The sequence below is a fragment of the Panthera onca genome, chromosome A3 (genome assembly GCF_046562875.1).
Source record: "Panthera onca isolate mPanOnc1 chromosome A3, mPanOnc1 haplotype 2, whole genome shotgun sequence".
Classification (NCBI taxonomy): domain Eukaryota; kingdom Metazoa; phylum Chordata; class Mammalia; order Carnivora; family Felidae; genus Panthera; species Panthera onca.
The window spans coordinates 63,932,303-63,945,382 of record NC_138341.1 but is presented as its reverse complement, the minus strand read 5'-3'; the positions used below and the strand labels follow the sequence as shown (position 1 = coordinate 63,945,382).

The window sequence follows — 13,080 nt, the reverse complement described above, 5'->3', positions numbered from 1 at the left end:
CTTACCTACCTCATGAAGTTGAAAACAACAACAACAACAACCCATAATACATATCTATGAAAGGTGAGAAGAAAATGACTACCATGTGGAAATAAAGTACAATGTAATAGAAAGATCTATGGAATTAGAATAAAGGGGAAGCAGGCAGGGCTCTCCTTTTATTTGTGGAGAAAAGAAAAACGATTACTAAATTCAGAAAAATCACATAAAAAGAAAATCATTTAAAATGCATTAGGGAGCTAGATATTTACATTTTGCTATGCCTAGTATGCTTACAATGCAAATAATCATTTCCTACCTGATCTTGGTACTCTTGAGTTTCCTACTACAGACTTGTCTAAAACTAGGGATATTGTACATACTTAAAGTGAAAATATTAACTAGTTGTTATTTTTTATTTCATAGAAAAAAAGAAGAGATAATATTTAAAAAGTTAACTGGAAAGCAAGTTTTATTTTAGATTAGGGGTTGGCAAACTTTTTCTGTAAAGAACCAGATAGTAAATATTTTAGGCTTTTATGAGCTCTGTGGGCCACATATGGGTCTCTGTTGCATATTCTTTTTCTTTCTTTCTTTTCTTTTTTTTTATAATCCTATAAAAATGTAAAAATCATTCTTAGCTCAAGGACACATAAAAATAGGACTTAGACTGCAAACCTTATTGTGGATTAAGTTTTGCTCAAACTTATTTTTAACTTCAGCAAAATTTCAGAAATAGATAGAACCTCAAATTCTAAACTATATTAAAAAAGGAGAATGGACTTTGATGTCATAGAGGCATGGGATTGAATCCTGCGTCTGTCCATTACTGGTTCTGACTTGGGCAGGTTACTTGCTGGGGTGCTTAGCTTCCTGGCTGGGAGGTGGCCTTGATTTAATGAGATAATTTGTGAAAGATACTTTTCCCAATGATCATCACATAATTAGAACCTCAACAAATTTTCTTCCTTCCCTCCCTTTCTTATCTTCTTTGACAATATTTCCCAGTCCTTTCTTTCTTGAATTGCTTTAACAGAATTCTAGACTGTGTATTTCTAATATAATATCTTCATAGAAACTCTCACTTTGACCTAATTTGTATAAAATTAATTTATCAACATTTTTATTACTTGGGACAAATTATTGACTTTATTTACACCAAAATCTATACCCACTAAATGCAGTCACTCCTAAATTTCTTCAGTACTGTATCAAGATCTATAATGTTGATAGATAGTAGTGATAAAACTTTTATGGGAATTTTATTTATTTATTTATTTTTAATTTTTGTTTAGTGTTTGTTTATTTTTGAGACAGAGACAGGGCATGAGCAGGGGAGGGGCAGAGAGAGAGGGAGACACAGAATCAGAAGCAGGCTCCAGGCTCTGAGCTGTCAGCACAGAGCCCGACGCGGGGCTCGAACTCACGGACCGTAAGATCATGACCTGAGCCGCAGTCGGACGTTTAACCGAGTAAGCCACCCAGGCGCCCCATGTGGGAATTTTAGAGAATTTATCCAATACTCATAGAATATAAATATTTTAAGCCATATGCTACATTATTAGATAAAAAAAACAAACTAAAAAAACAGGGGTTATATAGGCTGGTGAAGATTGTTAGTTGTTTGTTTTACCATTTTGTTCAATAGCCTTCTATGATTATTTGAATGCTGCGCACAACTCTCTATTAAGACCACTGGTTATGCACCCACAATTGGAGCACCAAGTATATAAAGCATAAGTTAACAAATTAAAGACTCCACCTATAGACAACAATACAGTGATATGGGGTTCCAATACATTCTCAACAATGGATACATCATCCAGATGAAAATCAATGAGGAAACATTGGGCTTAAACTGCATGTTAGATCAGATGGACTAACAGACATATACAAATCATTCCAACCAACTGCAGCAGAATATACATTCTTCTCAAACACACATGGAACATTTTCTAGAGCAGATCATTTGTTAGGCCACAGGACAAAATAAATTTAAGAAGATTGAAATATCAAGCATCGTTTCCAACCACAACATTATGAAACTTGAAATCAATTATAAGAGGAAAACTGGAAACTTCCCTTATGTGTGGAGATTAAACAACATGTTCCTGAACTACCATTAGTGAAAGGGACAGACATCAAAGGAACTACCAAATCAAAAAGGACAACAAGGGCACCTGGCTGGCTCAGTTGGTAGAGCATATCAGTCTTGATCTCAGGGTTGTGAGTTTGAGCCCCACATCGGGTATAGAGATTACTTAAATAAATAAATATTTTTTAAAAAGGCACATCAAAGAATATCTCCAGACAAATTAAAATGGAAAGACACATACCCAAACTTATAGGATGCAAGAAAAGAAGTTCCAAAAAGTAACTTTATAGTGATAAATGCCTACATTAAGAAAAAAGAAAGATCTTAACCTAGCTTTACATCTAAAGGAATGAGAAAAAGAAGAACAAACACAAAGTTTGTAAGCACGAAGTTAGTTGAAAGAAGAAAATAATAAACTCCAGAGCCAAAATTCATGAAATAGAGACCAAAAAGAATAGAAAAGATCAAGGAAACAGCTGGCTTTTAAAAAGATAGAAAATATTGGCAAACTTTTAGCTAGACTAAAAAAAAAAGAGACCCATATCAATGAAGTCAGGGATGAAAGAAGAGAGATTATAACTGATAAACTCTAGGGGCTCCTGGGTGGCTTAGTTGGTTAAGTGTTTGACTCTTGATTTCAGCTCAGGTCATGATTTAAAGATTCATGAGTTTGAGCCCTCATTTGGCTCTGCACTGGCAGCACAAATCCTGCTTGGGATTCTCTACCTCTCTCTTTCTCTCTCTCTCTCTGCCCCTCCCCTGCTCTCTCTCTCTCTCTCAAAATAAATAAACATTTTTTTATTAAAAAAAAGAAAACCTCTAAGAATCTTAAGAAACTACTATGGACAATTATATAGCAACACACTAGATAAGTTAGAAGAAATGGATATATTTCTAGAAACATGCAACCTACCAAGATCGAATCACAGAAAAATAGAAAATCTGAACAGACCTATTACTAGTAAAGAACAAGGAAAAGTCCAGGACCAGATGGCTTCCCTGGTGAATTCTACCAAACATTTAAAGAAGAATTCATATGAATTGTTTTCAAACTCTTCCCCCAAAATAGAAGAAGGACACACTTCCAAACTCATTTTAAGAAGCCAGCATTTCCATGGTACCAAGGCCAGGTAAGGATGCTATAGGAAAAGAAAATTACAGTCCAATATCCCTGATGACCATAGATGCAAAAATACTAAGCAAAATACTAGCAATCCAATTTCAACAGTATGTTAAAGGGTTAATACACCACGATCAAGTGGGGCTTATTCCTGGGATGCAAGGATGGTTCAAATAAACAAATCAATCAGTGTGATACATCACATTAACAAAATGAGTGCTAAGAATCATACGATCATGTAAGTAGATGCAGAAAAAAAAAAAGCATTTGACAAATTCAACATCTTTTCATGATTAAAAAGTCTCTAAAAATTAGGCCTAGAAGGAACGTACCTCAACATAAAAAAGGCCAGTTATGACAAGCCCATAGACAACATCATAACTGATGGTGAAAAGCTGAAAGCTCTTCCTCTAAGATTAGGAAAATGACAAGAATGCCCACTCTCACCATTTTTATTCAATATAGTACTGGAAGTCCTACTCAGAGCAATTTGTCAAGAAAAAGAAATAAAGTCATCCAAATAGGAAAGGAAGTAAAATTGTCTCTGGGGATGACATGATCTTATATACAGAAAACCCTAAAGATTCCACCAAAAAACCATTAGAAGTAATAATGGTAATAATGAAGTAATAAAGAATTTCAGTAAAGTTGCAGGATACAAAGTCAGTATAGAAAAATCAGTTGCATTTCTATATACTAACAATGAGCTATTGAAAAGAGAAATTAAAATAATCCCATTTAAAATCACATCAAAAAGAATAAAATATTTAGGAATAAATTTAACCAAGAACATGAAAGATCTATATACTGAAAACCATAAAATACTGATGAAAGAAATTGAAGAAGGCACAAATAAATAGAAAGACATTCCATGCTGATGGGTTGAAAGAATTAAAATTGTAAAAATGTACATACTGTCCAGAACAGTCAACAGATTCAACTTAGTCTCTATCAAAGTTCCAATGGCTTTTTTCACAGAAATAGAAAAACAATTCTAAAAATTGTTTGGAACCACAAAAGACCCTGAGTTGCCATAGCAATCCTGAGAAGGAAGAATGGTGTTGGAGGCATCACACTTCTTGATCTCAAACTGGATTACAGTGTTCTAGTAATCAAAACAATATGGTGTTAGCATGAGAACAGAAACATAGATCAATGCGACAGAATAGAAATCCCAGAAATAAACTCATGCATATACGGTCAATTAATCTTTGACAAGGAGCCAAGAATATACATAGGAAAAGGATATTTTTTTTAATGGTGCTGGGAAAATTTAACAGCTACATGGAAAAGAATGAAACTGGACCCATATCTTACACCACACACAAAAATTAACTCCAAATGGATTAAAGACTTGAACATAAGACTTGAAACCATAAAACTTCTAGAAGAAAACATAGGGAAAACTTGACATTGGTCTTGCCAGTGATTTTTGGGTTTAACGCCAAAAGCAAAGGCAACTAATGCAAAAATAAACAAGTGAGACTGCATCAAACTAAAAATCCTCTTCATATTAAAGGAAACCATCAACACAATGAATAGGCAATTATGGAATGGGAGAAAACATGTACAAACCACATGTCCAGTGAGGATATATCCAAAATATGCAAACGAACTCATATAACTCAATAGCAAAAACAAAGCAACCCAGTTGAAAAGTGAGCAAAGGATATGTATAGGCATTTTCCAAAGAAGACATCCAAATGGCCACCGGGTATATAAAATTGTACTCAGCATCACTAAATCATCAGACAAATGCAAATCAAAACCACAATGTGATATCAACTCACACTTGTTAGGCTATTATCAAAAATACCAGATAACAAATACTGGCAAGGATATGGAAAAAAGGGAACCCTTGTGCACTGTTGGTGGGAATGTAAACTACCACAGCCACTGTGGAAAATAATACAGAGATTCCTCAAGAAATTAAACTACCATATCATCCAGTAATCCACTTCTGGGTATGTATCCGAAGGAAGTGAAATCATTGTCTCCGAGACTTACCTTTACTGTCATGTTCACTGCAGCATTATCTAAAGAATTACTATATTCTGAGCCAAATGGTTAGCATATGTTTTCTTTACTATATTGTTTGCTTCTTGTCTTTATATTAAACGTAGACCCCACACTGCCCTTTAGACTTTGAGTAAGCCAACACAGTCTTGAGACCCATAGCTCAGTGATGATCGAGAAGGCCTTAGTGTTCCCCCCTCAGCTTGACTAAATTTTAGACCATTTTCTTCTGGATTATAGGCCCCTGTCCTCCCTCTTCTTAAAGCATTTACCTAAGAACACTTAAAATTGTAAGTTCTTTCTCTGCATCTTTGAGATATAAATCTCCTCCCAGCCTCTTGCCAGTGTTGCAACCAGGAATGTCTTTCTCAAGGACCTGGGAGCCATCCCTTTAAAATGTAGTCATTAAGAAGAATTGTGCCCTTATCCCCTTGTCTCTGATGAAGGGGCGGAGCCTACACACCAGTTAACAAACGGACAACCTACTCATGCTGACCAGCCTTCTCTCTTAACCTCCTCCAGTTATTTCACTAGCTCACCCTCAGGACTTAAAAACTTGCCCACGTTTTGTTTCAGTGGAGTTGAATTCAAGCCCTACCCAACTGCTGCAGTCTCTCTCCCTTATTCAGTAGCCTTCTTTGTCTGTTTGACTTGATCAGTACAACTTCCCTTTGACAGTGATTGAGAGTGAAAACTCTGGGGTCAGACTCTGACTCCATTTTACTACACAAATCACATAATCTCACCAGGCTTCAGTTTTTATTTGAAAAAAAAAAAATGGAGATAATGGTACCTACCTACAGGATTTCTGTGAGGATGGCATGGGTCAGTGAATATAAAGCTCTTAGCATGCTGCCTGGTGCATATTAGGCACAATGAATTTTAGGTCTGATGTTTTGTGTTTTTTTTTTGACTAATGACTATATGAAAAGCCTCTTGATATGTCTTTTATATATATATATACTATATATATAGTATATATATATAGTATAGTGTGTATATATATATATAATATATATAATATATATATATTATATATACACACATAGTAAATTACTCTAGTGTATTTAAAAGGTTTCCTTTAGCTGAATTACCAGTATGTATATTTTCAGGGTATCTACTTTGCAAAGTGAAGTCTGTTTAGTTCTTGAACTAAAATGAGTGCATCATAAATAGTGAAAGCAGTTATATATCTAATCCTGGAGTCTAGTTATTTAGGGCAGAGGGATAGGGTTACTTCTGAGGCCATGTTGAGAAATGGTGTCTGTGGGCGAGAGAGACAAAACTGAAATATCATGTTTTCAGACACTCTAGCAAGCTATATTCTCCAACAAATGAAGAAAACTGTGTGCTGCTTATATTTTTAAGGTCAAATTATCTCCTTCTTAGGCTATCATAAAACCAAAAACTTAGACTAAAATTTAATACTAAATTTTCTTTTAACGGGTATTATATTTTAAAAATGCAAGTTGTATTGCAGTACTCTGTTGTCTTAAAGCTCTATCATGAAATGTTGCCTCAGTCCCTAAATTTTAAAGAAATACATGTGAAACAGTACATTTAAAACTTTTAAACTGCTTTTGGGCACCTAGGTGGCTCAGTTGGTTGAGTGTTGGACTCCTGATTTTGGCTCAGGTCATGATTTCATGGTTCGTGGGTTCAAGCCCCACGTCAGGCTCTGTACAGACAGCATGGAGCCTGGTTGGGATTCTCTCTCTTCCTTTCTCTCTGCCCTTCCCAGGTCACACACACACACACACTTTCTCTCTCAAAACAACATAAAAACTTAAAAAAAATTTTTTAAACTACCTTCTTTTTGTGGGGGGAGCATGGTGACATAGTTGGGAACTCCTATATTCTGACTACATATCAGGATAAATGTCTAGTCATTTCAGTTTCCTATTCAGTTCATGTTATATCTGGAAAACTACTTCTCCCCCTTCTTTCTGTCTCCAAAAGTAATCTGAGAAAAATTCGCTTGAATTGCCATCTGACTTTTAACAATCTATATTCTGTTTGGAGAACTTGCTTGCAATTCTGACTGACTTACAAAGATAACAGTGATGATATGGATCAGCCTGAAAGGCCAAAAGTACTGCATTGATGTTCCCTTCTTAAATACAGACAACATGGTGGGTTTGTTTGGTTTTTTTTTTTTTTTTTTTTTCTCTTTAAGAGTCATTACCTCTTACGGTCTGTTCACTATTTCCATACTTCCTGGTAATGGAGATTCCGATAACATTAGGTTTATATTTTTAGATTGTTAGCTCTCCTCTCATCTCCCTGCTTGAACCACTTTTATGATTCAGGGAGGGGTTGTAAGAATAGGCAGATCCCATAAGCTGTATGAATACAGATTTAAAAAAATTGTAGTTTATGATATCTAGATGCTCACCTGGAGGGAAGGGAATTTAGGAGTAAAATAAAAAGGACTAAAATTTAAGTCAACTCAGAAACAAGATATGTCTATGATGAAGTAAGGATTTAAGCTGGAAAGTTAGTTGTTATGGCCCCCAGTTGTATATATTTTATCCTCAGGCACCATTTGGTTTAATAAAATGTAGATCTGAGGCTGTTCTTAACCTATCAGTTTCTTAAGACTTAATTATAAAGGTTATATTTTCAGAGGACAAAAGCATTATTCATTTCTCTGTTCATGTCTTCCAGGTTTATCTTGCAGATTATGGACTTTGCTACAGATATTGTCCCAATGGGAACCACAAACAGTATCAAGAAAATCCTAGAAAAGGCCATAATGGGACAATAGAGTTTACCAGCGTGGATGCCCACAAGGGAGTAGGTAGGTTTCTTTTTTTCTCTTTTTCTTAATTTTATTTCAGGAGAATGATTAAAGAGTAATAAGGCCCATAAAATGACCTTTGCATAGTCAGTTTGAAGAGTGAGAACACTGACAAGATTTTTATCAAAAGTAGTGAATTCTGTATGCCAGTGAGTATTTCTTCTAACAAGGGGAGGAGGTAGAGATCGTGACAAGTGAGAAGGGCACAACAGAGTGTCAAGTAAGCAAAACTTGATGGATTTGGGGCAGGAAATTACTAGTTTGTATGGGTTAAACTTGTAGGTCGGCAACTGAATGTGTATGCTGTCGTTAATAATCACAGATTTGGTAAAGGTGCACATGGGAAGAATTATTCTTGTTTTTCTCCATGCCCTTATCAGAGCTTTAGAAGATATCATCTTTCCACAATAAGGAAATCTTTTCTGAAACTATAAAGTGTTAACTTGTGGAAATCTCTCCTAGTCGCCTTTCATATATCTTACTTATTTAAACTCACTTTGATGGTATTGGAAACACATTTGCAGGTAAATTACATACATAGTCCTTTTATTGGATATTGATTGTACTGCCTTGCATTCCAAGGCAGACTTAATTCAACAATTCCCTAATTAGTTAAAGTCATAACCTATGTCTTGTATTCATTTACCATTAATTAAACCTTAGCTGTTTATTACACTGCAGTCCAAATCCAATAGCCGACCCAGAGAGCCATGGAAAAGGAAGTAGGAGGTCAATATTGAAAATATATGGTGCAGAATCCCACCGATGGTTGCTTTGTTCACAATCAATATGGTCAATGCAACTGTACTTTCTTAGTTGCTCTGTCAGCAAGACAAAAAGTCAATTCTAATGTTATGCTAGTAAAAAAAATGGTGAATATTGAAAAAGTTTGGCTTTCAAAATTATATTCTTTGTAAACCTTATTTATAAAAGTATTTTAAAATATGCTAAACCATACAAATAATTTACAAGCAGCTTTGAAAGGACCACATTTCACTCAGAGGCAATTAGACATTTGCACTTGTTAATGGCTGTTGAGCTGTTACCCTAAACTGATACTTTCTGACGAGTTTTAGTTGGTGCAAACAACTGTATATTATTGCCTTTTCTGTTAAAAGGACCATTGACCATGTAATGTAGAAGGTCTTGATCATTTTCCAGAGCAGTTAAAACCCACACTAGTGTGAGGTAGGCCAATGAAAAAAGTGAAACAAGTGTGTCAGTTGTATACCTTCTTTCCGAGAAGCATCATAGGTTAAATTTTCTGAAATGGAAATTAGCGTTTTTATATTCCTGATCAGAGTAACAGAAATCACTACATTTTTTCCCCAATAATAGGATAGTTAGAAAAGTAGTGATCACTCGGAAACAGTAATATTGTATAATTTTTCACCATTTACATTGTTAATGAATCAATGAGCATTTAAAGACGTGAATGGGACATGGCTTTAATTAAATTAAGAAATGTAAGAGTCAAATGCTTATTGATATATATTTTTTTCAATTTAAAGTTCTTGCACTCTGAATGAATTTTGTTCCTTATTTTTGCTAGATGTATTGGTATGAAAGAATTTGCAGAAACCTGGAGGTACTTTTTTCATAGTGGTGTAACTGGAAATTCATCACACAGATTCTTAAGCATTGGTCTAGTGATGTTAATGATATTAACTTATGGTTGGGCCACTTACTTCTAAAACTGACTGCTCTAATACTGATCCTGCCTGATTTCGGCTATCAAAATCACTAAGAAACCATAGTGATTGCAGAAGGGGAAGTAGAGTTGTTACATGTTGGTTTAGTTAGTGTGTGGACTGTGGTAATTCTGAACGTCCTCAACAGTCATCCCCTAGTTTAGGGCAGTGTTTTCATTGTGCCATCTTCATGAATGACTCAAATAATTTTTTTTTTATTCTGTAGTCCATTTAAGTTTTTCGTCCCTAAATAATAAAACGTGTTGATGAATTGGGCAGATTTCCGCATGCTATGTCTCTGGGGAGAAGACTGAACTGAGAAGGATGGTAGAAAGATGGTATTACCTTCCTAGGAGGGTAGTCAGGGAAGTGCCTATACGACATGTTTTTGGTATTTGCTAAGAAGTTAGATGCTAGGGTGAATAATTCATTTTTATCATGGGTTTCACCAGATTCATACAAAAAATAGATTCCCTTCATGCATTTAAAATAGAATTTACACTAAACTTCTAGGAATATCTATATCTGCACAGGTAGACATATAGATACAGTTAACCCTTAAACAACATGAGGATTAGGGGTGCCAATGCCCCATGCGGTCAAAAATCCACGCATAAATTTTGACCCCCCATAACTTAACCACTAATAGCCTACTGAATAACCAGAAGCCTTACCGGATAATATAGTTGATTAATATGTTTTTTATGTTATATGTATTACATACTACATTCTTACAATAAAGTAAGCTGGAGAAAGAAAACGTTACTAAGAAAATTGTAAGGAAGAGAAAATGCATTTACAGTGCTATACTGTAAAAAAGTCTGCATTTAAGTAGACCCATACAATTCAAATCTGTGTTGTCCACTATATACACATATATACATACATACATGCACGTGTACCCACATATATACATAGATACATATAAGTATGCATTTTTGCTGAAGTTTTAGTGTGCAGTTTTAGCCTGGTATAAGAAGCGAAGGGTTTGATATCCTCAAATGTTTGAAAGCTATTCATTCCTAACGTTTTGCATTTAATTTTCCAAAATAAAACATTTTACTTTAGGATTTTATTAGGAATGAGATAATCATTTAGTCATACGTAGAAACCAGAATAAACAGGGCCATAAATCCTGTAGGTAAATGCGAAAGGTCAGATTCATAAATATTCATGTGTTTACTTTTCAGTAGAGTCACTATGTAGTTTAATCTCAGAAAAAAATCTTTTCTCTACCAGTCCAGCCGTGAGATCAAATAAATACTGAGAAAGATAATGCAAAGGAAAACATAAAGAGCAAAACAAGTTATCTCTAGGAAGTAGAACCTCTGGTTGTCAAAGCATTTGCTGTATGTCAGGTGTATCCGTGTCTGGTCAGGCCCAGGGAAATATACACGCTTCCATGTAAAACTGGCTTCTGAATTAGCCGCTTAACAGAGTCTGTTAACGTGATCAGACTACCTGGTCTTACCTACTTTTTCTAGTGGATACTTGGAAACCAGAGCTAACTCTCATTTTTCTGTGGATTAGTTGGGTTTTTCTAATGCAAGCGCTTGTATAAGGTGCCAATCAGCAGTTTCGCCTAAGCATTTTCTAGTTCAACTTTATGTAAAAAGAAAGGCAGCTTGTATTATTACAAACCAAAAGCTATGAATAGAGGATACAGGGATGGATGGATAGATGGATGAGCATTTCCAGGACTGTCCTACATCTCTGTATATCTGTATGCTTTTTAAAAATTGGAGTTACTCTTCTAAACTCAGTTCTCTTCTATGGCCTAAAGGTATTTTCTGGGTAGCTGAAATGCTTCATTTAGTGTAAAATTAGAATAATATACATTGGGTTTATCTGTCTCTTCTATTATTAATTTTTTATTCTTCATAAACACTAACATGTATAAACATTGACATATTTTGGGCTTGTTGCCTGATAATTAAAGAGAATTATATCTGTGTCAAATATAGTGTTTTAAAATTTCTTACATTCTTAGTAATGTTAAAAAGCAATATTTGGATCAATGTGTGGTATGGATTTTTGTAGATTTTTCTACTCACTGAGGCATGCAGTCAATACCTAATTTCTCCAGAGATATACTGCATTTAACATATTGAGTTTTTTTAAATACTTCAGACCTCTACATTGAGTGTATAATACCTGTTTTAATTTGACATCATTGGTGACCATAAAATATGATATCTAAATTGCATTTTAAATGTCCATTTGTTTGTGTAATATATTCAGTATCAAGGAAAGAGACATAGACTTTTTTTATTTTTGCCAGTTGCTACGGTGTATGAAATCCAAGTCTTGTGTTATTTCTTGCACAGTTTCCTTTCACCCTAATCTAGCACTCCAGCTTACAAAATGTATGTGAAATAAACTGCGAGTGTATTTTCATGTTACCAAACTTGAGGAAATGATACAGTTTATACAATATTTATCTCCTTAAACAATGATTCGATTATTATCATAATTTTTCAATTATGATATTAAGGTAAACTATCAAGCTTGGATCCTGTTAGTAGTCAGAAAAACATACCATTGATTTCGATTTTTAGGTAATTGTGACTGCTATAAATAGTATTTGGTTGATATATAAATAAAAAATAAGACACTATTCCTTCTACATGGCATACCCCAATTTTAACATTTAGGCATGACTTTTAAAGTCTTAACGTAGGTCTTAATCTATTTTTTTGGGTTAATAGTACACATTGGCCAAATGTAAGATACCTTTGAGGAATTTAAGAAAGAAAACAAACAAGTAAAGAAGAGGGGGGAAGAAACAGAAAGGGAGGCAAACCAAGAAAACAACTCTTAACTACAGAGAACATACTGATGAATGTTACCAGAGGGGAGGTGGGTGGCGGGATGGGTAAAATAAAAATAAAAATAAAAATAAAAAAGCTTTGCTCTGTTGAATAACGTTTCCTATGCCTCACAGAGTAATGTTTCATGGACAACTTTTTAAAAAAATTTTTTTTTGATGTTTTTATTTTTTGGAGGGAGAGAGAGAGAGAGAGAGAGACTGAGTGCGAGTGGGGAGGGGCAGAGAGAGAGGAAGACACAGAATCCCAATCAGCTCCAGGCTCTGAGCTGACAGCAGAGAACCAGATACAAGGTGCTGGAACTCAGGAACCACAAGGTCACGACCTGAGCCGAAGTCAGGCGCTAACCAACTGAGCCGCCCATACGCCCCTTCATTAAAAACTTTTTTAAAGTTAATGAAAAATAAGAGAGACCGGAGTTGAATATTTTATTTGAAATGTGACACATTGCATTCTGCTTTCCTAATACCCTTTTTTGAAATTAAAATAAATTAAAATAAATTGTGGCCACCATAAAATTTTTTAGCTCTTTATGCATCTAAATTGACAAA

The 13,080-nt window shown here is 34.8% G+C and overlaps 1 protein-coding gene across 6 annotated transcripts in view; it reads left to right on the top strand.

Annotated features, from left to right (window-relative positions):
- The window catches only part of VRK2 (VRK serine/threonine kinase 2), a 103,833-nt gene that overhangs the window by 58,707 nt on the left and 32,046 nt on the right, over positions 1-13,080 (top strand). For all 6 annotated transcript variants that reach the window (XM_060605339.3, XM_060605333.3, XM_060605381.3 and 3 more), the window contains one exon: positions 7,878-8,010. In XM_060605339.3, coding sequence (XP_060461322.1) covers positions 7,878-8,010 — 133 coding nt within the window. The remainder of the gene's footprint in view (positions 1-7,877; positions 8,011-13,080) is intronic.